Raw genomic sequence first — 15,414 nt, forward strand, 5'->3', positions numbered from 1 at the left:
TTGGATGCATGAGCTGTCAGCTGAATGTGCGATAGTTCTAGCTCTTGTTGTCTTGTACATTGTGTATATGATGTTCATCCAAAGTCCAGCAATATCTGTCCAGTCTCACAAATTCTACACCATAACGTGAATAACCGTTTGGTAATTACTCACTACAAATATTTTAGAAATTTCCAAAGGGCTGTTGTGTATCCCTTGTTTTATCGCAAGCCTTCCAAAGCTTCTCCTGGTCTCTGAATAGATCTTCGTTTCTTCTAATCAATTCTGCAGACAGTTCATCACCTTAGCACAGGATTCTAATGTATTGTTGCCGCATAAGCGCTACCTGTTCTGTGTGTAACAGGAATATCCTTCCGCACTCTTAAAGTTGAGTTCTTTGGTTTTAAGTTTTATGAAAGTTATTTTCATCTATATCTATGCTGAATCTGTCCTCTGCTTTTCAATTTCTTCAAATTTTTCCTGCGGCTATTTTGGTTTAGCTTCATTGCTCTACTGATTTCGCATCAAAATTTTCGTGTTACCCTGTTTCATCGATCAGCTACAGTATTTCTTCCGTTATCCAGAATTTCTGTGTTGATACGTTTGTGATACAATTACCAATAAACGACAGAGTCTTTAAAGCATGGAACTCGCATGTATAAAACAGATTCAACAGTCTGATCAGGTCAAGAATTAGTTAATGTGTTAAATAATGGGATTTAAGCTTGCAAGCGAGAAAAAGTTTAGGCAGTATGCGCTCCATTTTAAGCAAAAGCTAGATTTTCACACATCTAAACGTTTATGGCGTCATATCTTGTGAACTATATGTGCGTCTTGTAAACAGTGAAAGTGTACCAATCCAAAACTATTTTCCTTATTATGATTTTGTGAAGGGCGTCAGCGAAAAAAGTTTCGTAAATGATGAAATTATGTGGAAAGTCTGTTGGAAGATGCTAACCGCTCTTAGTCTCAAATACTGGCTGAATACAGACGGGTTATTAGCGAGCCGTCTGTTGCGTTGCCAAGAGGCAAACACAAGTTTTGTAACTGTAATACTTCCCTTATAGTGTTAAACTTTTAACACAAGGTTATGTCTGTTAGTTAGAACATTATGACAGCATTTCAAATTTTTAAATTCGCTCAATAATTATGTGAAATATTGAAAATGAATTTTTTATTGCTCCTGGAAGCCGTTGGATAGACATCCTGCAACTGGTAGCTGGTTCGTGGATAGCAGTTTAGTTACAGAGTTGTCTAACTTCCGTGATTACCCTCGTCAGAAACGACCGTTATTCCTCACTTGAATTGCCTGATGTGAAATGAAGTTGATTCATTTTCTTATTCTAACATCCAAACTTCCAGTCGTCAGACACTAAGATCGATACCAAACGTTGTATGTCGATAGAGTATCAACCAAAACTTCGGTTTATTTCGAACTAGGTGTTCTCGTCCAGCAGAACGGGCGTAAACGTTAATTAAAAGCAACACCAGAACTACGGAGCACAGAAGCATAAGAGTGAATGAATAATATGTATAGTTTCCGTAGGGAAGTTGGTACAGTGTAAGGTCGTCGTAACAAGGGTCCTTGGTTCGTGCCCCAATGATTACAATTTTTGCGTGAAAATGTTACATGGGACTGTTAATACTTCTGAACGTGTGATGTAATTGTTACTGTATCCTCCGTTCCGACTGATTATGTTCATACTGTGAAACTACAAATGCACTAGCTGCTTCATCACGAGTGGTGTCTTTTGTCGCGCATGTCCGACAAAACAGCACACCTATCTATAAAAATGTAGTCTATATGTTTGCTTCTTTCAGCTAACGAAGCGAAAGCAGACTGTCAAAAGAACAGTGCTACAAACTCCGTAGCGTCCTTTTACATGTCAGGAAAATGTCCTCCCATATAAGAGTTTCATGCGTAAAGAGTTAAAACAAATTTTCATCAGTGCCGTACGAACGCGAGACTCTCGGTACGACGGCCGCGCGCTCTACCAGCTCACCCACGCGAAATCTACGAAACAGTGTCTCACAAATACGATTTTTCTGTGCTCCGTAGTTCTGGTGTTACTTTTAATTACCGTTTACACATGTTCTATTGGACCAGAGCACGTAGCACGAACCAAGTCGGTGTTTCGGTTGAAACTGTATCCACATACAACTTTTGGTACCGATCTGAGTGTCTGACATCTGCAGGTTTGGGTATACGATCGAGCACTTTTGTCTGCGTTGGCGACGCCTCCGCGGTGCAGAGCAGCGGGTGTACAGGGATGGACTGGTGGTTTTGCAGGTGGCGCCTGGTGGTGCTGGCGGCGGCTGCGCTGTCGGCGCTCCCCTTGGCGGCCGCTACGCCGGGCCACACGCAGCACCTGCACCCTCCGGTGGAGATCGCGCCTCTGCCGGCGGCGCCGCGCGTCCTCATGCCGGCCATCCCCGCCGCCGAGGTGGCCGGCCACGTGGCCAGGGCCGGCGCCGCCCTCGCCGACCGCTTCGACCGGCTTGAGCCCGCCATACACTCCAGGGGTGAGTCCGCCTGCGGCTGCCGCTACACCGAAGCTCCGTCCACAAATTACAGGGCGCCTCTTCAGAAATACTATATGATGTCTATACTCGGGCCGCTGAAACATGGCACTCCCCAAGCGTATAACTAACCAACAAGTGAGAAACGGGAGGCGCCGCGTCTTCTGAACCAATAACAGCACCGAACAAAAGCCGGTTCCGGCGTCGACGCTACCACGTTGCCGGCTTACGTGTAAACATTGTATGTTAGTGCGCCAACGCCTGCTGTTGTGTTGTTACCGCCTCGACTACAGCTTTTGATTGTTTGCTAAACAATGTCACCAAACAGATGTCGCTCACCAAGCTACGGAGGACGCGTGAGCTTTACGAGCAAGAAAAAGAATTTGTTTCTGTTCACGGTCATGCGTCGATTCCAACTCATAAAGTCTTAGAGCGAACCTCTAAAACTCTAGCACTCAGTGAAAGAACAGTTATAAGGAAAGGGGCGCTACGTCAAGACTTACAAGACAATAAAGTAAACAGTGTGGAAGAAAGCCCCTGTGGAAGAAACAGTGTGTTTTTAAGTACTCCGGGAAAGGAAAAAAAGCAGCCTCGTCCTATTACACATATTGATTCTTTCCAAACCAATGCAATTCGTCGGCACATATACGGATACTATAAAAGGAGAGAATACCCCACAATAGCAAAGTTGCTAATTTCTTTAAAGGAAAGTGACCTTTTCTCAGGGGGGAAAACGTCACTTAAGATTATATTAAAAAGTATTGACTTCCGTTTTAAAAAGTTAGATGGATGAAAACTTTTACTAGAAGAAGCTCATGTCGTTGGGGCTCGTACCATTTTCTTACACAAAACAGTAGGAAAGGGCATACACTCAGTCACATGGTTAGACGAAACCTGGGTCCACGCTAGAGGATCAGTTGGGAAATGCTGGACAGATGACACTTCGAACAGCAACGATCATCAGGCTACAGGAACACGATCCCGATTACTTGTGGTCCATGCAGGATCTTCAAACGACTTTGTATCTCAAGGACTTCCAGTTTTTCGATCGAAAAGAAACAGGTGACTATCATGAGGATATGGACCACCCAAGGTTTCTACAGTAGTTTAAAAATTTGTTGCTCCAGTTTAGTGTTCCGACAGTTTTTGTGATGGTCAATGCACCGTACCATTCCGTGATTTTAGATAAAACTCCGACCACTAGGGACCGTAAAGAAACTATGGTGCAGTGGTTGCAGGCGAGAGACATTGCTGCGGACATGAGTATGACAAAGCGGCTATTATAGTCGCTCGTGAAACAAAATAACCCTGTGACGCCTAAATATGTTGTAGATGAAACTGCCAGCGAACAGGGTCACTTGGTAATTAGGCTGCCGCCTTATCACTGCCATTTTAATCCAATTGAATTGGCTTGGAGTGAAGTGGAGGCGTACATTAGGAGTAACAACAAGACTTTTACTATAACAGAATTGGAAAGACTGCTACGCCAAGGTCTTGCTACTGTAGACGCTACCTCATGGAGGAAAAAAGTAGACCATGTGGCTTCTGATAAGAGAAGCACAGACTATAGATGGCATTCAGCTATTACTGTAACAATTTGGAACGACTTTTCATAGATATTGTCATTAACTTTGGACGTTTTTATTTCCCGGTTTCATATTCTATCAAACGCTTAGTCTCCGACGTCGTTCTCTCCATTCTTAGAAAAACGTACTTTGTTGCAGTTACGTATAAACGTTGATTGTAGCTTACATTTATAAAACCTACTTCGGACTTGTGGGCGTGTGCGGTGGCAGCTATTGCAATCTCGCAATCGCAGGGTAGCCAACCGCACGCGAGCTGTCAAGTGACATGTTTCACCGGCCCGAGTATAGTAGTAATGGACATTAAACTACCACTCCGAATTGCCCAGATTAAAGACACCATCTTTACAAGTGACGACAACCCAGAGGAAGTAAAACTGTTACGCGATCTGATTACTCTCAGTAACGATTCTTCACAGGCACGCATACATAGCTTAGTGATAGTTCTCTTGACATCTGAAATGATCTACTACTGATTATCGTGACCTAAAACGTGACGCTGTCTTGGAACATAATGAAGACACGACGAAACAAATGCTGCTCTGAAGCCCTCGAGGCTAATTTACCTACCGTGACCTGAAAGCAACTTACTAGTGTAAAGAGTGGCTTATATCTTAATATTACTTGCGGGGAAAAATTGTTATGACCAGACGCAACTACAATCTCCCGGCCATTACTATCGCTTATCTGATTGCTCTGGGTAATGACTCATCTCAATTAAAATATACACTGGTGTCCAGAATGAAAGCAACAAACCTCTATTTTCTTGTCCCGTGTCTAAGTCACGATATAAGCTCACCAACTGTCCAGATAAACGTAGATCGTGTTCTGCACAGAAGACGGCTTTCCGGTCAACGGACAACCAGGCCAAGGATTACGTCAGGGCGCCTACAAAACGAGGCAGTGTTTGCTGGGTAGCCCCACATCCACAATCGCTGTTCACACATTCGCAGACGGTGCAGTATCGCACAGAGAAGATCCCTATCAGACTGTCTGCGGTAGAGGGCCATAGAAAGAAAGGAAGCAGGACAGTCCCAAACTTGTGTGGCCAGGTTGCTTAGTGAGAATGGTTCTGATTTCTCGGATGTGGCCTCTGTTTACAGACATTGAAACTTTATCCCGGAGACCAGGTCCGTGCCCACCACGTGCGACTTCAGAGGAGACAGCCATTATTTGGCTGTAAGCGCACGACGGTACCGCCTTAGTACTGCACGGCAACTGGCATCTGACTTCGCAGCATCAGCTGGACGTGTTGCGTTGAGGCCAATGTGTACAGAAGGCCTCCGCGCAGTGGCCTTCATTGTTACAGACTTGCTGTGTGTCTACCTCTGAGGCGTCTTCTCAGAAGAGAACGCCTAGAGTGGAGTCGTGAACATGCCACCTGGACGGTCGAACAGCGGGCCAATGTTCTTTCCACCGGTGAGTCCCGAACTGATCTGGAGGGTGAGTATCGACGGATTCGGATCTGGAGGGGACGTGGAACACGATTTCGTGACCCAAACGTTGTGGAAAGAGATCGATATCGAGGAGGATCCTTAATGGTGTAGACAAGAACTATGTTGATCACTCAATAGCCCTTCATGAAATTGTACGGGTCAATCAACAAGGTTTAACTCATGCCAGGTATCGCGACGAGATCTTAACACCTCATGTGCGGTTTTTAGGAGGTGTTGTGGGCCCATACTTCGTATTGTTGTCTAATAATGTTGGATCTCATACAGCAGGGGTGGTGGATTCTTTTATTGGAAACAGAAAATACTGCACGCATGACCTGGTCTGCTAGCTCTTCCGATTTGAATCCCATACAGCATGTCTGGGATGCACTACGGAGATGGACTGTATCACGTCAGTATACACCAGCCACTCCTCAAGCAGCTCTGCACGAAGAACGGGCGTTATTGCCTCAACATGAGGCACCATTCACAGCATGCCACGATGTTATCAGGCCTGTATTGATTCTTGTGGCGGTAACACCCCCTACTGAACACATTAACCAGTTGTCGGAATGTGTGTGCAAATCCGTTATCATGAAAAAGAGGAAGGACGTATTTCTTTACTGGTACGAACGTTGCTGCTGTTTACGTACTGAATTGTTTACATTGCTTCTACCTGTTTATACTATTTTCCTGCAAAATAAACGCGACATTGCAAAATTTCTGTTTGTTGCTTTAATTTTGGACACCAGTGTATAAAATATTAGTTCAGTTTATTTAGCAAATGATAAAAACATTTACTTAATTTGATACAATTCTTTGACACAGGAGTACTTGAAAATTTAGAACTGTCGTAGACTATTGAAGTATCACTTCACGCACTAACAAAATATTCTCTTGAATTACAGTATTCATCATTTACAAAAGTACGTTTCCATCTGAGAGTTGAATAACTCTCTAGTCCTCGTCGATGAAGCTGACTGTTTCAGCTGAGTTCAGGAACTGGGCTCTATATTGACCTCTCTGTGAGGACGCTGCTATGCTGATAGAGAGGGTAAATTTTCTTTAGCCCCTCCCATTCGTTCTAGCGACTTGCAACGAGATATTGCTAATGTGTGTCTTATCGATGTGCCTTGCCGACTGTGATGTGCCACGGCGATGTCTCAAAAACAGTACTGAGTCAAACTTTAGTAAAAAATGGTTCAAATGGCTCTAAGCACTATGGGACTTAACATCTGAGGTGATCAGTCCCCTATAACTTAAAAGTACTTAAAGTTAACTAACCTAGGGACTAACCGATGCAGGATTCGAACCTGCGACCGTAACAGCAGAGCGGTTCCGGACTAAAGGGCCTAGAACCGCTCGGCCACAACGGCCGGCAAACATTAGTACGCCAGTAAGATATTTAGCTCAGTTACTTGTGCATAGGCATACGTACAAGACCTCGAAGTTACTCAAACTACATTAGTGTGCAAAACTTAGCGATGAAAGTAACTTTCTCATCATGTGTCACTGCCAAATAAAATACCTCGATGAAACTTGGAGCATATGTGGAAAGAACTGCTACAGTACAGCACAAAAAACACTGAAAGAAATCCGCAGTGGGACGAACAGAAATGACACTTTTATTCAAAGACAGTAATTACACTGAAGTCACCACGACTTCTTGTGATCCCTTGCACATTACAAAAGGTGGGACGCGGTTCTTAATAGGTTGCACGATCACGGCGGACAGCGTTGCATTCTCTGCAAGATACTCCCATGCCGGCCACAAGATTGGTGACGAGTTCTTGTGGTAGGACGTTCCATTACTCCACCAGCGGATGGTACATGTGGACTTGCTGCAGTACCTCTATCCAGCGCATCTCACACGTGCTGGATGGCATTTAAGTCGGGGGAACGGACAACCGAATATCCTCCCCTTCCACGAGCATCTCCATCTTCGCTGCTCTATGCGGTCACGCATCGTCATCCATAAAAGTGAAATCAGGGTAGAAGGCGCCTCTGAAATCACGCACGTGGGAAAAGAATACAGTGCTCCAGTAAAGATGTCCGTGAGTTTACCGCGTTACCGTGTTCAAACATTTGAACGTCACTTCCCCCGTGCAATACAATGCCTCCCCATACCGTAACACCTGGCCACCAAAACGATCATGTTCGACAAAACTCGTGGGTGCATTACGTGTCTCTCCTCTCGCCATATTTGGGTACGTCCAGAATGACTACTCAGACTCAGATATCTTCATCCGTGAAGAGCATATGACACAACTCGCTGGGCCGGTCCCGATGCTCTCGGCACCATCGCAGACAGTGCCGCCTATGTTCTGGTGTCAACGGGAGAACAACGTGCTGGTCGTCGGGCAGGGAGATCACGCCCATGCAGTCGCAGCGCCAGTGTGGAGCGTGAGATTACGTGAGTCGCAGTCCTCTTAAGTGTGATCGCAACCGCATCCACAGTTTGACGTGGATCCCTTCTTCGCTGCTGCACAATGCAGCGGTCATCCGCTGCTGTAGTTAACCGTGATCGACCACCTCCTATCGTTCGGTCTGCAGTGTCTGTGGCTCGCAACGCTCTCCGAGCACGTGAAACAATGCTGTGGGCGATACGAAACTCGTGGGCCACACTCGTCACACACAGTCCTCCTTCGACCCGATAATTCTTCCCCGTACAAAGTGATCTACATGTGCACCGTAACTGCTAACTGACTGACACACTTGTCTTTTCCTGTTGTTTCATCTGCCTCATGTTGCTTGGTCAGCCACATTTTGGAACTATACTCTTGCTGACCTCACGCCACGTGACGTCCAGCTTCCTGTGTACGACTTGGAGATTCACGATACTTCATCTATCTCGTCATTAGGTTATCCAGAGCAGTGTATTATCTTATAAAATTTTCACTTCATGTAACTGAATATATGAATAACATGGATTTAAAACAAAGGTATAAGACTTGCGACAACTTTGGATTATTATTGTTATTTAACCATACAAAATATTACATTGACCACATTGATTAACGTTACGTGAAACACGTGCTTTCCCCAGCACACCCATAAAAACATCTGTTCTTCAACCTAACCTGAAAATCCTGTAAGACACACAATCTATTTGGTGAATGAAATACCACAATCCCGAAACAGATGGAGCACATAAACAGAACAGAATGTGCCCCACATTGATCATAACCCCAAATACCATTCTCCTACTCATTCGAACATTGCCTAAGCAACTGTACTGTTCAGTTATCGTTCTCCAAGTCGTAAAATAAAGAAACACATTACTTTTGAATTCTGGAGTCGGTGTACAGAAAACATTACGTTCGATACTTATAACCACTGCATGTGTAGAAACCATAGGCTCTTTACGGGTATCGCTCTCAATTTTTTTCAGTGTAATACAGTGCGGCCTCGATCACAGGCACCATATCGCACGCGAAAAGAACGCAACTGCACTCCAGAATAGCCTGAAATTGAATAGACTAATGCAGAATGCCTCACTTTCCTTAAAATCAAGCCAGTGATGCGTGGCGCCACACCTTCGAAAACACTGCTCGAAATCACACTTGCCTCAAAGACCTCATGCAGATGTACTCGTGTTGCCGATGCAGCAGTGAATATGGGGAAGTCGATCAATGTGCAGCCATAAAACAAGAAATATTGCTTGCGAGTCGAAGCTATGTAGAAATAGAATATAAGGAATATGGCAGATTATAACAGGAGTATTGTGATTGTAAGCGACCAATCGTTTCCGATGGCTCGTTGCAGGCTATTTGAATTTAATCTGCCAGGAAGTTTCATATCAGCGCACACTCCGCTGCAGAGTGAAGATCTCATTCTGGAAACATCCCCCAGGCTGTGGCTAAGCCATGTCTCCGCAATATCCTTTCTTTCAGGAGTGCTAGATCTGCAAGGTTCGCAGGAGAGCTTCTGTAAAGTTTGGAAGGTAGGAGACGGATACTGGCAGAAATACAGCTGTGAGTACCGGGCGTAAGTCGTGCTTCGGTAGCTCAGATGGTAGAGCACTTGCCCGCGAAAGGCAAAGGTCCCGAGTTCGAGTCTCGGTCGGGCACACAGTTTTAATCTGCCAGGAAGTTTCATATCGGCGCACTCTCCGCTGCAGAGCGAAAATCTCATTCTATTGGAATTTAGTTTGTCAGCCTAATTTATCTTTACACTTACATTGCACTGAAAAATCTATACAGCAGTGCCATTCATGACTGTGTGTTTTGTGTGTCTTTGGACGTGAAGATGTCTGTTCATTCATCGGTCGAACTTTCTTATGTAACAAGACTAATAACTAGAAGACTAGTAACGCATAAACAGTGATTGAACCCATAAGAGGTAGAACACGTCTGTACATGTTTGTCGCGCAGTATTGGTTTAGCGGAACCAGTGAGCTACACGGGCCACTTGACGTACGTCACGGTATGCAACACTGAAATTCTAACGAGTTGCAGCAACCGTTTGTGGAGCGAAGAGAGTTAATATTTTAAACTAATTTAATACTTCATATGCTTAATCCTTTAAGTACAGTCAAACTATCGATAAGAAATAGCTTTAGTAAGTACCTTCGTCGGTATGCTTTCATTCACAAACTGATTTACCGCTTAGCCGACCGTAGCTGTGTTCACGATGTATGTCGGGCAAGGCAACTAGCGTGACGTCACAAGTTCGTTGCAGATCCCGTATTTTTTCGTGGGCCCAGTTTTTTACCTGAGGCGTCATTGTATCATTCTAGGCGCATGCGTGTGACTGTGTGAATTAGCTTTGCGTAAAACTATAAAGTGCTCCATTGTGAAAACGCGTTTAACTAGAACTTTAATTCGGGTGTCGATGTGAAGAGCTTGCGGAACACTATTACGCACCAAAGAGAGACAGTGAAAATATTCGCCAGAATATAAGTGGAAGTCCGTATTATATAGAAAATTACAAAAATAACCCAATATGTCGTCTCCTGCTCCCTGCCGCCGTTGGATAAGCAGCTGCAGCAGCAAGTCGTATAACCCTAGCTTACTTATTTGTTAGATAGTTTAACTAATTTCTTTGCGTGTTTTTGGGTACTTGCATTGTTTAATTCATATATTTCGGGCGTATTATAGTATTTGACAGTTGTAGCATCGCGCTTTAGTGTTTACTTCGTAGATTCTTATTTAAATTGCGTGTGAGTTTTGTATAGGAGGTGCAATTTCGAGTTTTAGTTACTGTAATCGTAAATTCAGCAGATTGTAGCGCAGTCGTTAGGCATTTGTACAGGTTAGTTGATACATTCTTTGCGTGTTCCGCTTGCGTTATCTAGGCACGGACTCGTGTTTCGGTAACTGTTGTTAAACATCGATTAGAATGGACAGGGACTGCGATTGCTGTGTTCGGATGAGGGCTGACTTGGCATCCCTTCGCTCACAGCTGCAATCGGCGCTGACTTCGGTCGCGCAGCTTGAGGCTGTTGCCAATGGGCACCACTGTGGGGAGCCGGACTCGGGTATCACGGGGATGTCAACCTCGTCCCGTCTGTCCCCAGATCGGTCTGCCGCTGTGGTTGCCCCGGTTGCTGCCCGCAGTGGGGCTGAGCCCTCGCCTGTGGTTGATTGGGAGGTCGTTCCAAGGCGTGGCAGGCAGCGAAAGGCGTCCCCGGAGGCTGATCAGAAAGCCTCCCCGGTGCGTCTGACAAACCGGTTTCAGGCACTGTCTCTGGCTGAGCCAGATGCAGCTGCCTGCCCTGTTTCAGAGGATCATTCTCAGCCTTCAAGGTCCGGGCAATCGCAGAGGGTGGGCTTACTGGTAGTTGGGAGCTCCAATGTTAGGCGCGTAATGGGGCCCCTTAGGGATACGGCGGCTAAGGAGGGGAAGAAATCCAGTGTGCACACCGTGTGCATTCCGGGAGGAGTCATTCCTGATGTGGAAAGGGTCCTTCCGGATGCCATGAAGAGCACAGGGTGCAGCCAGCTGCAGGTGGTGGCACATGTCGGCACTAATGACGTGTGTCGCTTTGGATCTGAGGAAATTCTCTCTGGATTCCAGCGGCTATCTGATTTGGTGAAGGCTGCCGGTCTTGCTTACGAGATGAAGGCAGAGCTCACCATCTGCAGCATCGTTGACAGAACCGACTGTGGACCTTTGGTGCAGAGCCGGGTGGAGGGTCTGAATCAGAGACTCAGACGGATTTGCGACCGTATTGGCTGCAGATTCCTAGACTTGCGCCAGAGGGTGGTGGGGTTTCGGGTTCCGCTGAATAGGTCAGGAGTTCACTACACTCAGCTGGCGGCTACACGGGTAGCGGAGGCTGTGTGGCGTGGACTGGGCGGTTTTTTAGGTTAGAAGGCCTCGGGAAAGTGCGGGATGCGCTGCAATGTCAAAGGGTGCTTGGCAATTACAGGACGTGCTTGGATCAAGGAACAGTCGGAATTATAGTTGTAAATTGTTGTAGTTGCGCTGGAAAAGTCCCTGAGCTTCAAGCGCTAATAAAAAGCACAGAAGCTGATATCGTTATAGGTACAGAAAGCTGGCTAAAGCCTGAAATAAGTTCTGCAGAAACTTTTACGAAGTCTCAGACGGTGTTCAGGAAAGATAGATTAGGCAGAATTGGTGGTGGAGTGTTTGTGTCTGTCAGTAGTGGTTTATCTTGTAGTGAAGTCGAAGTAGATACTCCGTGCGAATTAGTGTGGGTGGAGGTTATACTTAACAGCCGAATTAAGTTAATAATTGGCTCCTTCTACCGACCCCCAGACTCCGATGATACAGTTGCGGAACAGTTCAGAGAAAGTTTGAGTCTCGTAACAAATAAATACCCCACTCATACGGTTATAGTTGGTGGGGACTTCAACCTACCCTCGGTATGTTGGCAAAAATACTTGTTCAAAACCGGTGGTAGGCAGAAAACGTCTTCCGAGATTGTCCTAAATGCATTCTCCGAAAATTATTTCGAGCAGTTAGTCCACGAACCCACGCGAATTGTAAATGGTTGCGAAAACACACTTGACCTCTTAGCCACAAACAATCCAGAGCTGATAGAGAGCATCATGACTGATACAGGGATTAGTGATCACAAGGTCATTGTAGCTAGGCTCAATACCATTTCTTCCAAATCCATCAGAAACAAACGCAAAATAATTTTATTTAAGAAAGCGGATAAATTGCCACTAGAAGCCTTCCTAAAAGACAATTTCCATTCCTTCCGAACTGACTATGCGAATGTAGACGAGATGTGGCTCAAATTCAAAGATATAGTAGCAACAGCAATTGAGATATTCATACCTCATAAATTGGTAAGAGATGGAACGGATCCCCCGTGGTACACAAAAAAGGTCCGAACGCTGTTGCAGAGGCAACGGAAAAAGCATGCGAAGTTCAGAAGAACGCGAAATCCTGAAGATGGGCTAAAATTTACAGACGCGCGAAATTTGGCACGTACTTCGATGCGAGATGCCTTTAATAGGTTCCACAACGAAACATTGTCTCGAAATTTGGTAGAAAATCCGAAGAAATTCTGGTCGTATGTAAAGTACACAAGCGGCAAGACGCAGTCAATACCTTCGCTGCGCAGTGCCGATGGTACTGTTATCGACGACTGTGCCGCTAAAGCGGAGTTATTGAACGCAGTTTTCCGAAATTCCTTCACCAGGGAAGACGAATGGAATATTCCAGAATTTGAAACACGAACATCTGCTAGCATGAGTTTCTTAGAAGTAGATACCTTAGGGGTTGCGAAGCAACTCAAATCGCTTGATACGGGCAAGTCTTCAGGTCCAGATTGTATACCGATTAGGTACCTTTCAGATAACGCTGATACAATAGCTCCCTACTTAGCACTCATATACAACCGCTCGCTCACCGATAGATCTGTACCTACAGATTGGAAAATTGCGCAGGTCGCACCAGTGTTCAAGAAGGGTAGTAGGAGTAATCCATTTAACTACAGACCTATATCATTGACGTCGGTTTGCAGTAGGGTTTTGGAGCATATACTGTATTCAAACATTATGAATCACCTCGAAGGGAACGTACTATTGACACGTAATCAGCATGGCTTCAGAAAACATCGCTCTTGTGCAACGCAGCTAGCTCTTTATTCGCACGAAGTAATGGCCGCTATCGACAGGGGATCTCAAGTTGATTCCGTATTTCTAGATTTCCGGAAAGCTTTTGACACCGTTCCTCACAAGCGACTTCTAATCAAGCTGCGGAGCTATGGGGTATCGTCTCAGTTGTGCGACTGGATTCGTGATTTCCTGTCAGGAGGGTCGCAGTTCGTAGTAATAGACGGCAAATCATCGAGTAAAACTGAAGTGATATCAGGTGTTCCCCAGGGAAGCGTCCTGGGACCGCTACTGTTCCTGATCTATATAAATGACCTGGGTGACAATCTGAGCAGTTCTCTTAGACTGTTCGCAGATGATGCTGTAATTTACCGTCTAGTAAGGTCATCCGAAGACCAGTACCAGCTGCAAAGCGATTTAGAAAAGATTGCTGTATGGTGTGTCAGGTGGCAGTTGACGCTAAATAACGAAAAGTGTGAGATGATCCACATGAGTTCCAAAAGAAATCCGTTGGAATTCCATTACTCGATAAATAGTACTATTCTCAAGGCTGTCAATTCAACTAATTACCTGGGTGTTAAAAGTACGAACAACTTCAGTTGGAAGGACCACATAGATAATATTGTCGGGAAGGCGAGCCAAAGGTTGCGTTTCATTGGCAGGACACTTAGAAGATGCAACAAGTCCACTAAAGAGACAGCTTACACTACACTCGTTCGTCCTCTGTTAGAATATTGCTGCGCGGTGTGGGATCCTTACCAGGTGGGATTGACGGAGGACATCGAGAGGGTGCAAAGAAGGGCAGCTCGTTTTGTATTATCGCGTTATAGGGGAGAGAGTGTGGCAGATATGATACACGAGTTGGGATGGAAGTCATTACAGCATACACGTTTTTCGTCGCGGCGAGACCTTTTTACGAAATTTCAGTCACCAACTTTCTCTTCCGAATGCGAAAATATTTTGTTGAGCCCAACCTACATAGGTAGGAATGATCATCAAAATAAAATAAGAGAAATCAGAGCTCGAACAGAAAGGTTTAGGTGTTCGTTTTTCCCGCTCGCTGTTCGGGAGTGGAATAGCAGAGAGATAGTATGATTGTGGTTCGATGAACCCTCTGCCAAGCACTTAAATGTGAATTGCAGAGTAGTCATGTAGATGTAGATGTAGATGTAGATGTAGATGTAGATGTAGATGTAGATGTAGATATAAATATGCACGGAATCATGGAAAACGCAAGTTAGAGGAAGTGTTGATAGAAATTCAAAAAGCCCAAAAAATCCAGTGCCGAGTGAATGTAAGAGCTACGGCAGCGGTAAAAAGGAAATGAAGAAAACGGCGCGAAGTGATTACATAGCTGGTTCATCGGACATACAGCAGCCAAGGATCACGTACAGCGCCATTAGAATGCAATACAGATAACACTCATAATACATACATAGATGGCAAGGTGAAACGCCAAACGAGTATGTATCACGACCACCAGATATCGTCTTACTGTCCACCGACGCCAACACGTCGGTCATCAATGCGTGTACGCCAATGAAGGTAGACCGTAACGTTGCTGCTGTAATCAGTGTATTAAAGAGATTGATAATCAAGTCACGTATTAATACTGAGCACTTGTTACGATTTTATTCTGACGTTTCCCCTAAAAATCTACAGCGCGAACCCGAACATTGCACACAATTTTTTTTTTCCGGAACCATCTTGTTCCACTCAGTCAAGGTACTCGCTGTTGGCGATTAATACTGCAATAATGCACAATCACGCCACAGTTCAGAGCAGTGCATCTCGCAGTGTAGGGACGAAAAGGGACGGCAGAAAATGTTTTCTTGTGCGTCCGAAACGGCGAGCTGTTAACATCAT

At 45.1% G+C, this 15,414-nt stretch overlaps 1 protein-coding gene across 1 annotated transcript in view; it reads left to right on the forward strand.

Moving 5' to 3' along the window:
• The window catches only part of LOC126333298 (uncharacterized), a 279,526-nt gene that overhangs the window by 178,974 nt on the left and 85,138 nt on the right, over nucleotides 1-15,414 (forward strand). Inside the window, exon 2 of the mRNA XM_049996729.1 lies at nucleotides 2,270-2,502. Within this exon, the coding sequence (XP_049852686.1) occupies nucleotides 2,270-2,502 (233 nt within the window). The remainder of the gene's footprint in view (nucleotides 1-2,269; nucleotides 2,503-15,414) is intronic.

The sequence above is a fragment of the Schistocerca gregaria genome, chromosome 1 (assembly GCF_023897955.1).
Source record: "Schistocerca gregaria isolate iqSchGreg1 chromosome 1, iqSchGreg1.2, whole genome shotgun sequence".
Taxonomy (NCBI): Eukaryota; Metazoa; Arthropoda; class Insecta; order Orthoptera; family Acrididae; genus Schistocerca; species Schistocerca gregaria.